Raw genomic sequence first — 22,690 nt, forward strand, 5'->3', positions numbered from 1 at the left:
ATTCATTCAGTAAGTGTTTACCGAGAGCCTACAATGTACTAGATACAATGCTGGGTGATGGGGACAGGAGAGGCAGAAGACGGACAAAATCCCTGGAATCATGCAGCTTATATTCTGGTGATGAGTATGTTTGTAGGGTTAATTCAGCTACTTTCAATCCTTTGAATTTTGTGGAGTCTCACTTTATGTTCAGGATTTAGTTGCTAGAATTGGGATGTGTTACTTTCCTCCTATTTTATATGAAGGATTTATACACCATCAGCCTTTGATGCATGGAGCTAGAGTTTCAAGAATACATTGAAGTTTCCTTGACAGTCTCTTAGGAATTTCTCAATTCATATGAGGCCTTCAGCACTGCTGTTTGGTGATGTGAATAGGTTTTCATTAGAAGACGCCAAGATTCCATAAGAAAAAGTTGGGATCCCAGATAAAGCATGAGAAAAAAATCACAAGAAACTCTCCACTTGCCTTGATGACATGTTGGGTTTGTTACTATGTGACCACTCCAAAGAAATAGGATGGACCTCCATCCCAAGTTTGTTCAGATGTTGAGAATGATGATGTCACATTTGCACCAAGAGGATGTGAAAAGATTTAGTCGTCATGTAGTGAAGTTTCTGGGGAGAGCATGGTGGCTCCCAAACAGGTCTGAAAATGGCTTGAAAGAGTCAGGAAAAGTGACTAGCTTGGCGATTTTATGATGTATATGGGGTGGAGTGAGGGTGAGGGTTCCCGCATATGGGGTCTGAACTTCCTGCTGGTGCCAAGGAAGGTACACCAGGATTTTCTTACCAGCTTTCCCAGATGTGGAACAGAACGGGAAGAGGAGGCAGTGAGGCTTAAAAGTTGTCAGCAGCCAAACATCAAAAAAATGGAGTCTGACTCCTTACTCCAGTTATGATGATGTTGGCAGGAATTTGGGGATATATGGCTGCAGTGTGAATAAAGACTTTATATCACTCTGCTTAGAAACAGAGAAATAAAAGGAACAATTTAAGAAATACTGGAGCCCTGCCCACAATCCTCTCCTCTTCTCCAGTTTAGTGCTGACATTTCGTGGTTTGTGACCAATGACTCATAACCCATTGTCAGTGCTCGTGTTATTCATGATAAGCAGTCTCTCCTCTTGGCCTGGGTGTGAGAAGGTGCACTCATTTTGGTGTTATTGGTGAATCAGTGTTGTGTCCTGAACCATATTTCTTTGGGCAGTGAGAGTCCTCAAACATAAAGTCTGCTTTTACAAACTACATGAACTTTGTATCTTTCCACCCTGTCCCTGAATGAACCACCATAGAGAATTTCAAAGCACATGCCAAAATGTGGGTTTGCTTGGTATTGAAAACTTGGCATCAATTGCCTGTTCATGCTTAGTAAGTGCCAAATTCTGGCTTATAATTCCATATAAAGAATTTTTCTACCACAGATGTGTCCCTGTATATGGCTCAATGAAATTTAAATAAAAATAGTATCAACAAAGTCAGGAAAGGAATTTCACAGCAACGGGGCAATGCTTCACGAATAGTCTCAGTTAACTTTCTTAAGTGGGCAAGGAATTAAGAAACAAATAAACAAAAAACAAAAGAAAATTTGGTAATGATAACAACTATACAAGGACCTTTATCAAATGTTTAAAAAGTAATTACAGAAATCCATGAAAATCATCTGTTGCTTGTGGCTGATGGCAATAAATGGCTGTAATTTTATGAGGTGGGAGACTATCAAATTTTTTTTTTTTTTAATATTGAGGAGCTAACTTTTTTTTTTTTTAAAGATTGGCACCTGGGCTAACAACTGTTGCCAATCTTTCTTTTTCTTTTTTTTCTGCTTTATCTCCCCAAACCCCTCCTGTACATAGTTGTATATCTTAGTTGCAGGTCCTTCTAGTTGTGGGATGTGGAACACCGCCTCAACATGGCCTGACAAGCAGTGCCATGTCCGTGCCCAGGATCTGAACCCTGGGCCGCCGCAGCGGAGCGTGCAAACTTAACCACTCGACCACGGAGCCGGCCCCTAATTAAATTTTTATATTGCCACATATGCTGAATATAAAGCAAAGATTTTCTTCAAAATATTTCTCAGAAAATCTGAAACTGCCTTATGTTCAGATTCCTACAAAATCTCATATTGTGTTTAATTATCTTATTTTGAACAAAGTTGTATTTGAGGAAGACATTACTCTAAAACAATGTTAATTAAAAGCTAGCTTTGAGTGTTATTTAGATCATCTGATGGATGATCATCTGATGTCTCTTTTTAAAAAGAGACAAGTATATCACAGTTGTAGTAATTACTTTTAGTGGTTTGGCCTCAAAATTGCTAAACAATATATCTTTGTAAATAAGCGTTTTAATAATTACTTTAAATAGCAATAAAGAATTTTGGGGGGCCAGCTCCATGGCTGAGTGGTTAAGTTCACGCACTCTGCTTTGGTGGCCCAGGGTTTCACTGGTTTGGATTCTGGACACAGACATAGCACTGCTCATCAAGCCACACTGAGGCAGTGCCCCACATAGCAGAACTAGGAGGACCTGCAATTAGAATATACAACTATGTACCGAGGGGCTTTGGGAAGAAGAAGAAGAAGAAGGAAAAAAAGAATTGGCAACAGATGTTAGCTCAGGTGCCAATATTTTTTTAAAAAAAGAATTTTTGTTTTAAAATACGAATATTTTGGCAATCACCCAAAAGAACATTAAGAATAAGAATCAGAGATGTTAACTTTATCTTAAATAAAATTAAATCACATCTCCAACTATGAAGTAGAATCTTTGATGGAGGGTTGCCAAATGAGACAGTCAACTCTATTTCAAGACAATGCCAAGAGGAGACATGGTACTACTGATCTCAGACAAAGTTGGCAAAGGACAGTTCTCCAAGATAGATGGCACTCCTTGAGAGGCCTGGAACAATAGGATGGGGTATATTGATTGACAGTGGACCCTACCACCCTTGAACATGCACCTCTTGGAGAATGCTAGACCAGGAAAAACCCACATCATTCAGATGGTGATCAGTTCCAAGGGAACCAGCGTGGGAATTCTGTCACTAAGAAAAAAAGAGGAGGAAAATAACAAGAAAATCCAATAGCAGGTGAAGAGCCCTCCACCGGAAAAACGCTACCGTGAAGCAGAAGAAAATCGTGATAAAATATCCCAGTGAATTAAAAAAATTAGTGAAGTCGTTGTCTTTATAAAATAAGGTTTCAAAGCAATGATATAAGAATTTAGAGAGCATGGTGTGAGACAACAGAGGATGAAACAAGAGATTGTAGGCTCAGAAAAGAAATGTTGAAGAGAGAAAATTAGAGAAGTAAAGGTCAAATTGGAATCTCCACAAACGTTAATGAACATACCTGAAATCACAGTAAGGGGCATGACTGAGTGAGCGGAATTAGAGTTAAAAGGGGGTGTAGATCGAGAAGACAAAGAAAACCAGTATCTACATAATTGTTTCTCGAAAGACTAGAGCTAAAACAATGGAAAAGAAAAGTAATAGTTAAGGATTCCCCAAAGACTAAACAGAATAAAGAAAGATTTTACTCTTTAGACTCAAAGAGCAAAGAGTGCCTAGAAAAGTGACAGACAGCAATCAATAAGCTTAGCAAATTATTACACTCAAAATAAAAAAAAGGATACTGTGGGCATCCAAGTAGTAAAAACCAATTCATCTATGAAGATGGGGGAAAAAGTCCAGGTTCTAGTTTTCTCAGATTTCTCCTTGGGCATCACTCAACAGTGTTAAGAAAGTGAAGCAATGACTTCAATTCTAAGGAAAAAAATTGTGACCCAATAATTTTACATTCGGCCTAATTATTGGTACAGTGGAAAGAAAATAAGCAATTTGGCTGTAGGCTACATTGTTCTCATGAACCTTCCTGAAGCATTTATTTTAGAACAAAGTTCGGGCATTTGGAAGCAGGAGAAAAACTCCAGCAGGAGTACTGTAAAAAACCATTGAGTCAATTTAATTGTAGGACTAAGATTAAAAGAAATGCATGGCTTTTGATTATAGGCCAGAATATAGAAGTATTCCCAAACCCTAACAACATAGAGATGGTATATGGTGTAATAAAGTGTTATATTCTGATTTTCTCATCTTTTATAGATAAGGGAAGAAGATATCATTTAAAGATGATAAATAAAATAGAAATATAAGATATTCAAAGGGAGAAAAAGTTAATAGGAAAAATAATAAGTACAATAGGGTGAAGGAGGGGAAGAAGGCAGAGGGAGAAAAAGCAGAAATTAAATAATCTTGTCATTATTCCTACTAGGGAGTAAATAAAATCTAAAGAAATAGTAAATACATACATTACCTGAAATTTAATTATAAAGATAATAGAACAAAATTAGAAATCTTTATATTTTAGTAGAATGCACCTAAAAATGTATGATAGTACATGAAAAAAGAAGAAACTATTTAAAGAGCTTTACATGTACTGATATATAATGATGTTCAAGATATATTGTTAAATAGAAAATGGTTGCAAAATAGCATGAAAAATTGTGTGTGTATGTTTGTTCATTAATATCCTTAATGTATATGTTTGTTTATTAATAGAATAGCACTTATGTCTTTTAAATGATACTCCACTGCATAATTGCTATGTCAAGAAGAGCACTAGATGGCCATAGTTATTATATTATGACCTTGTGTCCCTAATAAATCAATATTTTTCATTACTATCACATAACATAAGACTTTAGCAAATAAGACTATAAATATAGTATATGCAGTACCTGCATGTGAGTAGCTTATGATCGGGCTAAGAAGACTAGCCTGGCAAACTTGCAGGCTGCAGATTAATGCTCAGTTCCGTTACACAAATCCTCTTTGAAACCTTCCCAGATTATTGCAACCTTCCGTGGGTGACCTCCCTTTCCTTTGATTTTTAACAGCAATTTTAGACTGTAACATATTCTAACATTTTACTATAGCTTTATCATTTTCTAATAGTGCAATATATGATAGTCTTGTCTTTATGAAAGAGATGAGACTGGTTGTCAAGTCCTCAGATTTAACATAATAGTCACACAAAGCAAAATGATTGGGTAGAAGTTCCAAATACCAACAATAAAATATCAGTAAGGACCTGCCCCATGTCTGAGTGGTTAAGTTCTCGTGCTTGGCTTCGGAGGCCCGAGGTTTGCAGGTTCGGATCCTGGGCGCGGACCTAGCATGACTCGTCAAGCTGTGCTGTGGCAGCATCCCACATAGAAGAACTAGAATAACCTACAACTTGGATATACAACTATGTGCTGGGGCTCTGGGGAGAAAAAAACAAAAAACAGAAAAAATCAATAATTTTTATAATACCTGCTAATATGTATTGTGTGCTGTAGATGATGAATAAGAAACTGAGGCACAGAGAGTTTACTTTGCCCCAAATCAAAAACTAGTAAGAAACAGAATTAGGATTAGGACCCAGGCAGACTCGCTCCAGAACTGGTACACATAATAGTACATTAGGTATGTGACCCTGCTCAATTAGTTCATCTCAGTAACCTCCTTTTTTCTATTGGTGAAAATTGAAAAATAATGGCTTACTTTATAAAGTTGCTAAGACAGTTATTACGAAAAGTCCATCTAAGAGCTTTGTAAGCCATGAAGCTCTGCAGCAAATGTAAAATATTATTACATCATTGCTGTTGCCACCATGTCATATAGGTTCAACTCATAAAGGAGCAAAGTTTTCACTTAGATTCTTACAGAGATCAATTACTTTTAAAATCATTTACTGAGTTTCAAATCTCAACATGCATGTTCTTACTCAGACTGTACAATGCCCATGCCGTAAATAGCTTACGTTCTAATGAAAAAGACTACCTGACAAGGCATAATGTGATAAGGGCCATAATGACATTCTGAGTTTTGTGCAAAGACCTAGTAGAGAGAAGAGGAAAATGAAGGATTGTGAGACTCAGAGTTAAACAGTTTCTCCAAGCTTAGAAAGACTTGCAATTTCAAATTCTAATAATCTTCTCATGGGAGAAGCATCAACAAGTTTTGTATTATATTTATGGTACACAACAACCTTTTTGCATCATCTTCAGCCCTCCCTTTCCTGCATCTTCTCCCACAAAGACTGTCCTTGACCAACACCAGAAATGAATTTGATTTCTCTAATGCAGAAGGTAATTGGATTTTTCTTTATTGAAGGCATCCCTTTAATGACTGTCTCTATTCCTGCCAATTTAGCTTCAAGTGACCTGACATTGATCTGATAATATGACTTAAAATAAAGAGTTGAAGCTAGGGGTGAAAAAGACCAGCTGTCTGGCATCAGAAAAAATGTTTTTTGCCTCATCTTGCCATTTTCCTGAGAAAATCCTTTATCCTTGAGTGTCATTTTTACAAAACATGCTGCTGTAATAATTGGTCATATAACAGCAAATTGCCTCCTTCTAGAAAATATAATAAGTATTTCCCAGAAACTGCCCTGGAGAAAACATTGAAAATTGAATAAAATCCACCCAGTAATCATTTTGTTCCTTGAAAATATTTATCATCATGTAGACTCTTTCTGGGACAGGATAAATATTGCTCAACAGAATTAATTAAATCTATTAAAAAGCTGGTGAAACATGAAATATTTATTTAAGTATTTATTTACTTAACCTTGAGGTTTTGTACAAACCAAAATTGACACAAGAATTGTTATTCAAGAAGGTTACAAAGAAATAGTGGATGAAATTGTTGTGTTTGGAAGAATAGCAATTCTTTCCTCAAGAGAAGTTATGATATAAAACTCTTTTTATGCCCAAGAATATATGAGATTTAGATTTCTCTACTTTTGCCTTTATTCGTTTTTTAGTAACAATGTAACTCACTTGTTTCATGGTTAATTTTTATTCTATCATCTTTGTTCATTCCAATAAATATGATGAATCCTTCTTGATTGAAGATACAATCCATGGGTATTAGTGTGAATCAGAAAATAAAATCTTGTAATTTTAAAGTGTCAAGAAGATAATAAGCAGATGAGAAAATCATCAATAAGCAAGTGTCCTTTTAAAAATAAGTAAAACAAGTGTTTTTCCTTTTTAAGTTCTTAATATTAGTTTCATTCATGTTTATCAAAGTAATTAATATTTTAAATAAGTTAACGGAGTTTATATTAAAAGCACTTATGATGGTGAGTATTTAAAGATTCAACAGTAAAGCCACATCACACGAAGTTGTTATAGACCCTCAGTTAGACAGAGCTGGTATAAATCCTCAGTGTTACTCGATGAAGGTCAATGAACTTGCTTTGGTTCTCGTCAACCAAGAGAAGCTTAAGAGTTCTACTCCTAGAAATGATGTTGAGAAAAAATGTAAAGAAAAGTTAAGACAGAATATATCCTGGAGACTAGGCTCCTTACCTACTGTTCTGATTGCATCTTAAGCGAGCATGTGAAACATTGGCATGCCAGTGAATGTTTCCAGAGACCATTTCTTGCATGCTGTGTGGCACAAGATGGGCTTGCAAGAGAATGATGAACTTTCCACAGGAAGTCCAGTACTATCGAAAGGGTCACTGATCCAGAAGGACTCCCCACTGAATCACAATCCTTTGTCGTAAATGATTAAAAATCTCACCTACCAGGTCAGGCCATTGTTTGAAGTTATGCTTAAAAGCAATGTTAATCCTTTAAGGGCAGGAGAAAAGTATATTTTAATGTTTGATGAAGATTCTTCCTTACTCCATTCAGTTTATCTCATTCCGTATCAGTTTTCTTAATTTTGATTGTCTTATTTGTTCGAATGTGAATAGTATTAATTAAAAACAATTAATGAAATAATGTTCTCTTTTCTTGAAGGCAAGGTAGATTTTCTGGGAAAAGGGAAAAATGTGTGTGTGTACACGTATGCAAACACATTTTCTTTATTAGAAGAATTAAGGAAATTCATTCTCCATCCCCATCCACTTTTCAAAGATGCTTTTTTAATAGTTTATTTATGACACTTTGTACATTTGCTGAAACTATTAACATGGGATGTTGCTGATGTTAATACCTCTCTAAAAGCAAGCATGTGTAACCTAATTCATTTTGTCATTTCTTCCTTGAGCAAAATATTTTAGTCTTTTACATAAAAGATACTTAGGTATTGGAAGGGATATAAAGATACATCTTCACCTTCAAGGATTTTAAAGTCTAGTGTAAAATAGAAGGTGGAAAGTGAGACAATATGGAAGAAGGAGGGATCAAGAACTACAGTTGAAAAAAGCAGGGAAGACACAGTGGCAATGTGACATTACCTGGGTCTCAGAAGACACGCAGAATCTGTCCACTTGAGAAAGACAGGTAGGAGAAGATGTAGAATTGCTAATGGTATGGAGGTAATTCGAATAAATACGCTGTAAAACTGTGCTCAAGTACTACACCTTACATACCATTAAAGGAAAAAAGGGAGAGTAGAGAAGGTAATATTTTGACTAATGATGTAGGTAAAAATCTAGATCAAGAAATATTTGGATTTTGGCATTTTCAATTAGACAAAGTTAAAAAGAATATTGTATTTTGTTTGTTGTATGTTTTGTTTCCATGGGGAGGTCAATAGTATCTTAAAAGTGCCTCTTTATATAAGATAATCTTGATTGATATTTAAGAAACAATCTCAGTATTTGACATGTTGAATGACCTAAAATACGCTCATTCATTATGTAAAGTCAAATGAACTACTAAAGTTTTTGACTGAGAGAAGTATATTCTTCTAATTTTTATCTCTGATGTTAAAATGTTATCTCGTGTTAAAATACATCCATATTTTATTCTCAATAATATGTAAATTATATGCATATTTAAACCTGAATGTAAGGTTTCTGAAAGTGCTAAATAAGTTTCTTTCATTACTTCAGGTCACTGATATGATGCTTCAGGACAAACCTTATCCTGATTGGGGAAAATCTGCAAGAGCTTTCTGGAAGAAAGGAAATGTTAGGATCATTTTATTCTGGTAAGAGGTTGTTTCATTTGTTGATTTATGCCTTGCCTTGTAAGTTGAATGTAGTTGTCTTTAGATATATAGAATTCTATCCAGAGAGGCATTTTTAGTGGATACTATGCTCCATTAAAATGATTAAAAGCCATTATCCTAATTATTTTATGAGTAAATTTCTTCTTACATATTGTTGCATATACACATTTTCAAGAGAGACGTTTTGCTAATATAGTGGAACACAGAAGATTTTATCAGAGGTAAGTAGGTTTTTGACTCAGCAAAAACAAGCTGTAATTTTCATCAATGAAATCTGATAAAAATGTCTCAAGTAAATACTAAACTTCCAGTTATTTGACAGGCTATAATTTTGCTTTGAAGAAGTTATACAGAGAGGGAACCTCTTTACAAATCACATCTGGCTCATTGACATTTCTTCTTTACGTAATTTCCTTTAGCTCTCCAGCCCAATTATTGCAATTAAAAAGTAGTCCATGTCTTATAGAACTTTGTTTTGTGGAGTCACTATTACTTATGTGTATTTGAAAAGTTTAGACAGAAAAGATAGGAATGTAGAGACAGCCAGAAGGATACCCTCACCTGGCTGTGTGACACTGTCCAAGTACAGTGATTCAACCTGATATATGAAAAGTTACCTACACTGGTATTCAGAAAAGTTATAACTGATGATAACTTGTGCCTTGTAAATTCCACCCTACTCACCCGCCTTTAGAAAGGAAACAAAAAAATCTGTTTATTCTTGGGTTTCATTCTGGGGGTTGATTGTTTTTTTTCATGTACAAGCTACAAAAATCATAGTAACTAAGTACTTGGGGGAGAATATACACTTTACGTTCTTTTTGTGCTTTCACACTGTCATTAAACATTACTAGAGATATTTGGCATTTTGAACTCAATTCTTAGGAGGTAAACAAAAGTAGATTTTTCAATAATGCGAAAATGAACATGATTTTGTGGTTGTTTAGTTACACCTTGTCTCTATGAGTCGAGTATGGCCTATTTTTATGCTGCATTTAACTTTCATATTTTTTCCTGTTTGTAAGCTCCCCGTGTAGCTTGTCTGAATAATATATAATATAATAATTGTAGCAAATATTTGCAATCTGAAGGCCCCTATGATTGTTGTCATTAGCTGCTCTTAATTGCAATTGCTGTTTCAGAGGAAAGGAATGTATACTAGATTTTTCCTGAAGCATCTTAGTACATTTTTCCTTGTACATTATTACTCAGGTCTATACATTACCAATTACTTTTATACAAATGAGTTTATTTTTGACATATGTGATAACATAGCCCCAATGGGTAGTCTAAACTAGATTTTAAATGTTGTTAAAAAGCAATTTAATTAGCCACTGACAAATAGATAATATTCTTGAGTGGACAGTGAACTGAACACTTATTCTTGTAGTCATTGTTTCTGTAAAATTATTCATTATTAGGTAATATATTTGAAAGATGATTTTTCATTGTTACATTTCAAAAGTAATATTTCAAATCATGGAGAGCATAAAATAACTGGAGGAAAAGTTAAATGCCACTTTAAAAATATTTTTTCCTATCTTATCCATTTCTATACAGTTAGATTATCTTGACAACAGTATGCATGGTTTTAAAAAAGGAAAATCTGATGCAAAAAGTTGAATATGGAAATTACGTGGGAAGCAAAGAAATATTCCTTTTGTTCATACTTTTCAGATAAAAGGGATTTAGTGAGTATAAAGGGCATTTTCTTTTTTAGCTCTAGGAGATAAAATATAGAAGTCACTGGCAAGGTTTTACATGAAATAAAAGATAGTATTTACATATTATGTATCACCTGCTCAAAAAGAGGTATTTTCTTTTGGTTTTGCCCTAGTTAAGGAAAGAGAGATTTGTGCGAAAAATCTATGGTGGAGAAGAAATTTTGCAAAGGGAATCTTTCATAAGTTGCAATGTGATTATGTACTGCAGTCGAAACAGTACAACATGCAATTTTGTTCTAGTAAACTTATTTCTTACCAACATGTAGCTACTTTAACTCTCAAATGCCTGTCAGAAACTACTGCATTTGCAACTATGTGGTTGAGTTCTTCGTTGATTCTTAATGATAGATGTCTCTACATCAAAGAAAATGGTTCCTGTTTCTTTCTGTAATTGTGCAAAGATGAAGCTGCTATAGCACGTGGGCTCTTATGCCTGGGAAGAGACTAAATTATGACTGTATTTGAAAATACTAAAAGAGAAAGGGAAGAATATTCATAGAACTTCCTTCCACAGCTTTTCCCCAGCATTTTTGATATTAAAATGAATAATGATCTAAGAATTTAAATCCTAGGTGAATGCCATATATTGTTTTATTTTTCAGAGGGGCTACCAAAAACCGTTTTTACTTACTTGTGTCTGAAGTAAAAGAACATACGCATAAAAAAACAAGTAATGTGATGTTTAACTTCTATCTCTCTGTTTTATTTACTCTCTAGAGACACAATCTGTATGCTTTGATGGGAAGCATCTTGGGATGATATTTCCCAAAGGCTTAGCTTTTTTTTTTTAAATAAGGGGGGACACTATCCTGTGACTAGTGGAGGAATTGGCGGAAGAGGGGCTTGGGAGATCTCGTGGTTATGAGGGCTTCATAAATACTCCAGCTCTTCACCTTCCAGACACACAAGAGGGTTGCCCTTTCTTCCTCCTCTGAACACATGACTTGCTTTGGCCAATTAAAATGTGAGTGATAGTGGCATGTGTCACGTCTAGGTAGAAGCATTTGACTGTCAATGAGAAGCACTGAAGGGAGCTCTTTTCTTGGTAGCAATTGTGGAAGTTTGTGTCTAGCAGAAGTCCTTGTCATTCAAGTTTCCCTGAATGACCAGGATAAACCAAGCATCCTTAACAACACAGTGGACGTGGAGTATGAGATAGAAATGATCCTTTGAAAATGTTAAGCCACTGAGATTTGGGGATTATTTGATCCTGCGACATAAACATCCTGATGTATACAGAAATTGATCCCTAGGAGTAGAGGGCTGCCATAACAGAAAGCTGAAATTTTTCTTAAGGGTTGGACAGCAAATGGCAAGGAAACTAATGATAGAGGCTGGAAAGGTGGTAATCCAGGTGTTATAGTGGGGATGTATTTGGTAAAAACTGTGGTCTGTGATTACTTAGATGCTCCAGGTGAAAGTGGAAAACAGAATGTCAGTAGTGTGTTGCTGTGTGCATCTGTGTACAACTGTCCGCTTCTGTTTCATTCTGATGCATAGAGAAGATTATCTTTTATTTTTTTCTTTTATGGATTAGAATCTTTATATTTTAAAAAATAGTTTATCTAGGTCTATAATGGTTTGGGTGGGCATCTCTTGATCATGATTATTGTAATTCTTAACTGGGAAGCAAATGTCACTGCCACCATTTTTCACGTTTTGAATATTGTGTTATTAGTAAAGTCTAACAAAAGGAACTTAGTTGTTTAACTTTGACCAGAAAAGTACTAATCAAGAAATTATTATTATCTTAATATACATGGTGTAAAAGAGTAACATGATAATAAAATATAATAAAGTAATAAAAAAGACCTAAAATTCAGAGGAAATGTCAGTCAGAAGGGTTTTGATGATAGCTCTACTAATATCTAACTGTATGACTTGTATGACTACTTTGGGTTTCCATTCTCTTTTCTCCAAAAGGAATATTTTGTTATTCTGCATGATCCTTCTCAATTCTGTGATGCTATTTTCTATTATTAAGATTAAAATGTTGAAGAGGGAGTAATTCTGTCTGCTTTTCTCCAGAGGGCAGAATATGGATGACTATAGTCTGAATGTTTATGTCCCTCCAGAATTCATCCACTGCCAATCTTCCTCTTTTTGTATGTGAGCCACTGCCACAGCATGGCTGCTGACAGACCAGTGGTGTAGGTTTATGCCCAGGAACTGAACCCAGGCCACCGAAGCAGAACGTGCCCAACTTAACCACTAGGCCACAAGGGCTGGCCCCATATGTTGAAATCTTAATGCCTAATGTGATAGTATTAGAAGGTGGGGCTTTTGGGAGGTGCTTAGGTCGTGAGAGTGGAGCCCTCATGCACGGGATTTGTGCCTTTATAACAAAGACTCCAGAGACATACCCAGCTCTTTTCACCATGTGAGGACACAGTGAGATGGCCTCTACTATGAACCAGGAAGGGGGCCTTCACCAAATGCAACCAGGCTGGTGTCTTGATCTTGGACTTCCCCACCTCCAAAACTGTGAGCAATAAATTTCTGTTGTTTATAAGCCGCTCAGACTGTGGTATTTTGTTCTAGCAGCTCAAATGGACTAACACATGGACTAATGAGTGTAAGTCACATGGAAGCAGACTTTAGCTTCATATATGAAAGAATTCCCTAATAGCATGAGCCTCTCAGTGGTGAATGAACCCACCTGATGAAGTGCTGAATTCCCCATCAGTAGAAATATTCCTGCAAAGTCTAGATAATCTTTCAGGGGTGCTATAGAAGGCTTTTCACATTGAATGAGAAAAAAAACAAAATTGCTTTTAAATTTTCATCAAACTTGAAGATTTTATGACTCTACATTTTAAACTAGAAAAGTATTGCATATTTTTCTGCTTTATAATAGAGAGGATACTAATTATAATTTAATATGCTCTATATATTTCCATCATCATCATGAGCAAAATTTTTACATTAGACAATAATTCATGAAAGGATCCAGGGGCAACTATAGTAGGCAAAGCTTTTTGCCTCACTTCCCAAATAATAAATTAACCCATATCTTTCCTCTGGATAAATTTTGTCTTCTTGCCTTCAAGCTTTCCTTCCATCTCAACGTGTCTCTTTAAGCAGTTGTGTATCTTTAATTAAAAGCTGCCCTCTGTAACTGAGGAAAAGCAGAACATTTTTAGCCCAAATCAAGTAACTATACCTATTGAATCGTCACCGTAACTTTTTCTTTCCAACATAATCTTTATATACTTAGATTTTAAATTTTGTTTGTCTTAACATGGCTTTAAACATTTTGAACAAAGATTCATGTTAAGCCTTTTATTCACAGTTCATGAAATCTCCTATAATTGTTTCTTTTTTAAAATTGAAATATAATTGATATATAATGTCCTATTAGTTTCAGGTGTACATCGTAGTGATTTGATATTTATGTACATTATAAAATGATCACTACTATAAGTCTAGTTTCCGTCTGTCATCTACAAAGTTATTACAATATTATTGACCATACAGTCACCTTAACTTTAAACACTACATTAAGTTAACAGGCTCCATTTAAGTCTGGCTACTTCTAAGCAGACAGATCCAAGGATATATTTCAACTGGTTTTCTTGCTAGATGGAAATTTCCAACTTCTGTAGAAAAAGGTGATTGATGTTGTATTACTGTGTTGTCATATTATTTGGAGATTTTCATTTGAAAAGTAAATTCTATATTTATGCCTGAGAGATTTAACTCTCAGGCATATGTTTATACCTGAGCATTAACACAATCCCATGACCTTCTAGACTTAATTTTGCTGAATTAAGAACAAGCCTTGTTTTTATTAACTTATTTAAGTAAATACTTAAGTGCTGAGTACAATGTGAAATAGTGGTTAGGAGCACAGATTATTGGTCTTGAGCAAGCTGCCTGGCTTTCAGTCCTGGCCTCACTGCTTACTATTGTGTATTAGTTATCACTATTTCGTTTTAACTGGTGCTGAGAATTCAACTCTGATAAAGAAAGTAGGACTCTGACAGCATAATTTTCTATCCAATGAGAAATACAGAGGGGAAAAAAGAGGCAATACCAACCATAGGTGTGGAGTGCTCATCTTTAAATATATTTACTGGTTTGGCTATTTATTGATTTCTCTTCTCCAGAGCATGTCCATTTTTTACCCCCAGAGAAGGAGCTCATTTTGAATTATTTGCTGCATAGGAGTTGAATTAAAGCCTCTTAAATTAAATTCTGTGGTGAAAATTTACTATGTATGTAATTCTCATTTTTTAGTAGGAAGATGGAGAATAAATAGTTCATAAGGTTTTAAATTAAAATATCTTTAAAAGTTTGAAGAAATGTATTAAAGTCAAAATGTATTAAAGTCAAAATGATGATTAAGTTCTCTACATATTTCTATATCACATTACTTGATACTTGATATTACCTGTGATATTTCTATATCACATTACATATTTCTACATCACATTACATATTACTATATTGCATTACATATTTCTTTATCACATTCCTTGAGAGTAGATATAACGTCTTATTTACCTCATCCCTAGGACTTATGACAGTGCCTGATGTGCTGTGAGCATTAAGTACATTCTTACTGAATAAACTACTTTCATGAGGACTATCACGTCTACCATACTCCATGATGTTTCTGAAAATTTCTTCGGATAGAGTACTACATTGAAAATGATTTAAAATATAATTAAAAGTGTTTTGACTTTGTGATTAATTGAAACTTTATAGGAAGCTTTATAATACTTATGAATTATTGTTTCTGAAGATTTTTAGAAATATTTATTTTCAGTACTTTAAAAAATCATCTTGGTTTCAAATTATGTGATCTACCTACATCATCTCTGTTCTGACCCTGAGAGTTTTTACCTTAGGATGTTTTCCTCACTTCTTAAAAGTGAGTGAAATTCAAGGAAAAAGAATTGATTAAGCTGGTCTTAAAATGCTTAAATACTACCCTATATAAGCCTTCATTCCAATAGCTAAAGCTTGGAATAGCACATTGAGTCCAAGAACAATCCTTGAATTTATGAATCTTTGAAAGAAAATGCCCTTTAATAAAGGCTTGGAAATACTACCTGGTTTTTCTGTATAACAGTTATTGGTAGAATGGAGTTATTCCTCTTCAACCTTAAATTTGCTGGTTGAAAGGAGTACTCCCCTGAGCCATGAGGCCTAAGTCATACTTACTGAGTTTCAAAAGTATGGATCATGTTTTCAAGGTCCTTGAGTTCACATATAATAGTACAAATGCACAAATTTAAAATAGAAACAATAAATTCTAGAAGAGAGAAAACAACACAACCAAAATTAGTGACTTGAACCATTTCAGCAGAGTGGTAAATCTCTGCCTATTTTTACGTTTTTGCCTCATGATTCATGCCCCAACTCCCACCATCTCTAGTAGACTAAAAATGCAAATCTTGCATGCTAACAAAACTCCAAATATTTTCATGGCTTGACCTGTTGGAAAGCCTAGATATTTTCACACTTGCTGTTTCCACACATCTTCCAGTAACCTTTGGTGGAATACCTTGAGGATTTGTCTTTATCCTGCAAATATTTACAATGTGGCCACTAGGCAAATGCCTCAGAGTAAAATGCTGCTACAGTAATGCCTTTTGCTGGCATTAAAGTCCTCCTTAAAAATGTGTTTATTTTTGTGTGTTTTGATCAAAACCTGCTTATTAGAATCAACGTTCTCTATTCAAGTGACAATTATCACATCAGAATAGCTGTCATTTAAGTCACTCCACTCATCAGCTTTTTGCAGATTGAATGGGAGAGCAACTATGTCTCAGGGTCACCAAGGAAGAGCTAGTTGTTTAACGCCCATGATTCATTATGGTTCACATCTGGTTCTGAGACTGGCAAGTCACCAACTCAATTTTGTGGTACATTAGTCACCATTGGAAACTCACAATTGATTGGTTTTCAAACCAGGATTGCTGGTAACTAATACTTCCATGTTCTCTACAGGGCAACTTCTTTTACCATTATCTAAGTGGAAGTGGATCACTGTATATTTCCTGAGCACTGATCAAAGCTAAGGGAGGTAGGGTATGCAGGGGAGCTTCATCCAAGACGATTTGACGCCTGTGACAGTTTCATCCATGTGCAGTTTCTTTTTAGGATCGGACTGTGACTGTCACCCAGATCCAGTATGAATTCCCCTCAGCAGAGCTGGTTCCATAATGCCAGCTCTTGTTTTCAGAATATCCTTTTCCTCCGTTTCCCCTGCTGGCCAGAACTCCCTCTGTGAATGCCTTCTCCCTTTAGAAGAAGGGGTGGATACATTAACTGTATTGAACATTGAAATGCTTTGGTCTTTTTTGTTGCACCTGGAAAGCTTTCTGATGAATTAGAGGTAGAATGTATAGGCAGGTGTCACAGATCAGATGAGCCACTCTGAGTTTGTTCTCACATATTTATTTATTTAACCCAAAGGTTAAATAAAATCTAATTATAATGGCTGGGCATATGAGTGACCCACATTCTGGAAGCCAAACAAGAAAAAATATCTCCATGTGTAAGCTGGACAAAACTTTGCTATTGAGTCAGAGAAAAATGCATGCTTGTCTCATTCATTCATTCATTCTTATTTATTGACTGCGTTAGGCGTTCTACGTGAACAGGAAGCATACACAGTTGTTGGCCTCATCTAAGACTTACTGTCTTTCTACCAATTAGACTGTAAGACAGAAATAAAGACAATTAAGCAAATAAAAAAATTACAAATAATGATAAGTTCTAAGAAGGAAGCAAATATCAGTGACTGCCTTTTTCCAGTTCTCTTCCTCTTCAAGGCACATTTCTTGAAAGTATTGTCCAAACTCACCCTCCACCTTTTTTATCTGCCAATTACAGCATCAGCTCTGCTCCTGTTCCACTCTATGGACTCTAGCCTCTTGCCAGCAATGCTCCTGAATTTCAGCTTTAGTCAGACTTCTACATGCACAAACCACTACTGTTTGGAGGGTTAGTCATGCAACGGCGACTTTGGCAGGCCATCTTTTATTTAGAATGGGCAGTTATGGGAGGACATAATTGAAAGTAATATCTTGACATTTTATTTTGTTATCCTTTAAGGCAAACAATGAGGGGGAACTTTTTCAAATGTTTATTTAGACATTGTATTATTTTCTTAAATATAAAATATCATTTTAACAACATTTTCAATTAGTACTGGTACATGGACAGCCTTTTAAGTGTTTATTTACAGTGAGTATAATACACTAGAAAGACCCTTTCTCTTCATTTTTTAATTAATAAACATGTGTTGCATGATCACTTGCTTTGTACAGGCCCTTGTATTTTAGTACAAAGTCTTGATTTTTGGAAATGCAATGAGAAGCTTACATTTCCAGTGGAGGTGGGCTGGGGGTGGGAGGAAGGATTTGGCATGGCTAAACCACATATCAAAATATGGAAAACAGGCCTTAAGAGGTAAAATAGGAATGTTATGGGAATTTAGAGGTAGGAGGGATTACATAAAGCATATACTATAGACTGAATGTTTGTGTGCCCCCCAAAATTCACATGTTGAAATCTAATCCCCAGTGTGATGGTATTTGGAGGTGGGGCCTTTGGAACATGATTAGGTCATGAGAGTGGAGCCCTCATGAATGGGATTAATGGCCTTATAAAAGTGACCTCAGAGAGCTCCCTCACCTCTTCTACCGTATGAGGGCACTGCACGAAGACTGCCATCAATGAAACAAGAAGCAGGCTCTCACCAGACATGGAACCTGCTGGCACTTTGATTTTGGATTTTCCCAGCCTCCAGAACTGTGAGAAATAAATTTTTGTTATCTATAAGCCAGCTTATGGTATTTTGTTATAGTACCCTGAACAGGCTACAAAAACACGTCCAGCATAAATAATCCTTTAAATATTTTACTGGTTTGAATTACACGTCTGATGTTTTTATTTGGAAATATTTTCAACTTACAAAAGAGACGTAAAAATAATACGAAGAATTCCTGTATATGTTTCATCCATGTTTCCCAACTGACATTTTATGACACTCATTGTATCATTTTTTTCTCTCTCTCTCACTATATAGATAATGATAATGTGTCAATATTAATTTCCTGATTTTGATTAGACTGCAGTCATGTGAGAGAATGTCCTTCTTTTAGGAAAGGATAAATATTTCATTGTATTTCCTAAAACTCTTTTCTTTTAAGAAAGGGTAAATAGTTCATTGTATTTCCTACAACAAGGGCATTCTCTCACATAACGACAGTCCAATTGTCAAAATAAGGAAATTAACATCAATATAATACTTTAATTTACAGACTTTATTCAAAGTTTGCCAATTGTGTTAATAGTGTCTTTTATAGCAAAAAAAAAAAAGGACAGAGAGAAGTAATAAAAATAAAAAGATTGTTTTGTTTTCATCTGGTTCAGTATTCAGTACAGAAACATGCATTACATTTAGTTGTCAAGCCTCCTTACACTCTTTTAATCTAGAACAGAAAACTTATCTTTCATATAGATATTTTTAGACATATTCTGTAACAGGTGCTGAAATGAAATATTGTCATTCATTGAGGAAAATTTCTTAGAACTCTTTCAAGATTTGATAAGCCTTAGACAACACATCATATAGTATGAATATTTCCCTATAATACATGCATTTAGGAATTGAAGCTATTCTTATAACACATTTTCAATTTGGCTTATTGAACTTTTGAAAAGTAAATGTTGCTGTCTGCCAATATTCTTTCAACCTGTCCTTCTATTTGTTTTATGTAGTTCAGAATTAGCAATACTTTAAGCAAGTATTCAAGAAACTTCTAAAATAGATCCCATGTTGGGCTACTATTGTGGAGGATAAAGAAAAATATGCATCATGATCCCAGCCCCCGAGAACCGTGCAAATGATTTTGGCAACTCAAAACTCTCATAAACACAACAAACGGCAGATAACACAAGATGGTTTGTGACCAATGAATTCTCTCATACTGACTGTGAGTTCCATTTGGAAATGGAAAGAGCACTGGGGTAGTCATGGAAGGAATCATGGAGGAAGTTAGATCTAAATAGGCCCTTGAAGAAAGCAGAAGTCAAGAAGAAGCACAGAGAAGTAGAACCTTCAGATGATGGGAGGTCTAGCAAGAAGTAACAAGAGTACTCTTACAGGAGGATTGGAGCAGTCAGAATTCTCAGGTTCAAATGGGTACCTGGCAACAAGAATGCCTTTTTTTCTGATTTTAAGAACTTCGTCACAGGGCTGGGGTTTCAAAACAGGAATTGCCCACAGTTCTGGGGTACTGTGCAGGTGGGTTACACACAAGGGCTTACCTGAAAATACAAGACTGCTTCCTGGGAACTGCCAAAAGCCTACCAACCACAACGAGGCTCTGAATTCAGAACTAGACAAGCAACAGTGTTGGCCCAATGCTGAGTCACCCCGGATTGACTGAAAGATACTGGAAGTTCTCTAATCTCCAATGAGAGACAAAGACTGACAGTTTAGGTTTTTATTCCCAACCATGAAAGTCTGCAGTTTTTATGATTTTCTTACCATGTTCCTCCTACAGTGAGTTGAGGGAAGAGACAATGTTTTGTTTTGCTCAGTGTCTCAGGGCTTACTAGCCATTGAATAAATATTTGTACAATTGCTGATGCCAGGATAGATGAGTACAATCTTCCTTGGTAAACAAAACTAGAACCTTCTAAGGGGCCAGCCTGGTGGCGTAGTGGTTAAGTTTGCACACTCTGCTTCGGTGGTCTGATGTTCACTGGTTCAGATCCTGGGTGCGAAGCTACACACCTACATACTGTTCATCAAGCCATGCTGTGACGGCATCCCACATACACAGTAGAGGAAGACTGGCACAGATGTTAGCTCGGGGACAATCTTCCTCAAGCACAAAGAGGAAGATTAGCGACAGATGTTAGCTCAGGGCCAAATCTTCCTCACCAAAAAAAGAAAGAAAGAAAGAAAAAACCACTAGAAACCTCTAATATTTTAGTGGAGAGTTGCTTGTGTTGAGGACATCCTGGTGGGGAGGGTTTGTCTATATGAGTAGCCTAATTTTGTCCTTTGGGGTTTCCCCACCTCTTGGAGTTGTCTCATTTGCATTAATTACTGTTATGATAAGCTCTACCTGGACCAAGCATGGTAAGAAACATCTTTCTTCGTTTCTTTTTATCATAGCTAATAGAGTCCAAAATTTTCCAGAAGACCAGTACTAAACACTAAAAAAGGACAAAGAGAAATCTTTTCAGAATGCACAGATATCATTAACACAGTCTGGTCTCCCACATCCAGGTCTGTGATCCTCTACTATCTCCTCACCTCAGGCATCTGAACAATTTCAGGGACTTTCTACCTCATTTCTATCTTATCTACTTGCTCTCTGCCTGGTTCTATGTGGTCCAGGCCATCATACTTCTGGCTATAATGGAGTCCTTTCTGAATAAGTCTAGTACAATGCTGCAATCGCCTCCTTTTCACTTATAGGTCAGAGTTATTGACAGACCGTGGTGATTAATCCAGGAATGATCCTGTCCTCTAAGTAGCTATCATTCTACCCAAAGTTTATGAACCACCCAGGAGCTCAAATCTGTATATAAGAATTAGCACTGGCTTGAAGGCACTTCTCTGTGATTCTCAACCATGTTATGTTTTCAGACATTGCCTTACTGTTGAAATACCCTTATAATCCTCTTCCAAAGCAACTATCATTTAGCGTTTTGCGTGCCCAGGACTGGGTTCTTCACAGTCATTGTTTCATTTAAGCCACACTAACACTGTACAGGATAATTATTATTATTTGTATTTTAAAGATGAAAATGTGCCGCTGAGAGAGGTTGCATAGCAGGTGAACAACAAAGCTGGGATTCTAGTGCAGGCAGGCTGATTCCAGAGCCTGCACCATACTGCACCAAAGGGCTTCACTTATTCTCAAATTTTAAGACATTTAACAATGCTTAGTCATATTTTCACATATATATTTGCTATAACTCTTTCTTTCCCCTTGCAAATGGATTTGGTTTGACTAAAGAAAGACATAAGGGCCAAGAATCCTTTCAGTTTATCTACTTATGTTCTGTTACCCTCATATTATTGGCAGAGAAATTTAAACAAAAGTCAGTTAAGTGACCTCCCCAAGGTCACAAAATTAAGTAATGTCTCTCTGGCAGTGAACATTCAGGACTATTGGTTTCTGGCTTAATATTCTTTTTACTGTATCACATTGCCTCTCTATATTCTTTTTTTTTAAATCAATAAAATTTAAACTACAAGAATTTTCTGATGATTGGATATGTTGAGGTAACAGCTCTCATAAGCCAATAGTAATAATCAGAACATTCTGTGCAGTTTAAATTGATGTAATTGTATATCATTTTCTCTCAATTATGGGAATTAGGCAAGAAAAAGATGTACAATATATAGTTTCATATGCCAATAAAGCATGATGTATTAACAGAAGCTTCACTTAAGTTCTTATATGAAAAGCCAATGGCTGTTTTTCTTGTTTGTTTTGTCTTTAAGAGTTCCAAGGACTTAATTTCTTTAAAATGCATTTGCAAAGTTGAAAATAAAGATTACAGTTGATGTCCTAAATGCTGGCACCAACAACCACTACAAAAACCCAGCATTTTACTAGGGGACACTGAAAATGAGGAGATATTAAATATTACAGCTAGTCAAAGAAGGACTTTACTCCTTGGAAAATAGTGAGTTCACATTTCTGCAGAAAATATCTGCCAGAGAGAGACTATTCCAGCATTGATTGTTAGAATAGACTAGATGATACCCAAGGTTCTTTACATTCTAAAATTCTATGATTCTGGGTAGACTGTTTCCTTATCTAAGGTTGTCTATGTTTTTGGACAGGCACAAACTACTCAGAATGATGATTAAAGCAACTCAAAATAACATCCTAAGGATATGTTAGCTTCCTTAGTTAGCATGCTTATTCTATGGTAAGCTATTCAGCTACTAGAAGCTGTGCTTTGACAGGATATTTAATGACATGAGAGGTGGAGAAAAAATGATGCTGATCTAA

At 35.6% G+C, this 22,690-nt stretch overlaps 1 protein-coding gene across 8 annotated transcripts in view; it reads left to right on the plus strand.

The window, feature by feature from the left end:
* The window catches only part of TMEM117 (transmembrane protein 117), a 423,429-nt gene that overhangs the window by 271,681 nt on the left and 129,058 nt on the right, over window positions 1-22,690 (plus strand). For all 8 annotated transcript variants that reach the window (XR_011496811.1, XM_014836290.3, XM_070494073.1 and 5 more), the window contains one exon: window positions 8,843-8,940. Coding sequence is in view for 7 of the 8 variants with exons in the window: in XM_014836290.3 (XP_014691776.1) it covers window positions 8,843-8,940 (98 nt within the window). In the remaining variant the exon portion in view is untranslated. The remainder of the gene's footprint in view (window positions 1-8,842; window positions 8,941-22,690) is intronic.

The sequence above is a fragment of the Equus asinus genome, chromosome 22 (assembly GCF_041296235.1).
Source record: "Equus asinus isolate D_3611 breed Donkey chromosome 22, EquAss-T2T_v2, whole genome shotgun sequence".
Classification (NCBI taxonomy): domain Eukaryota; kingdom Metazoa; phylum Chordata; class Mammalia; order Perissodactyla; family Equidae; genus Equus; species Equus asinus.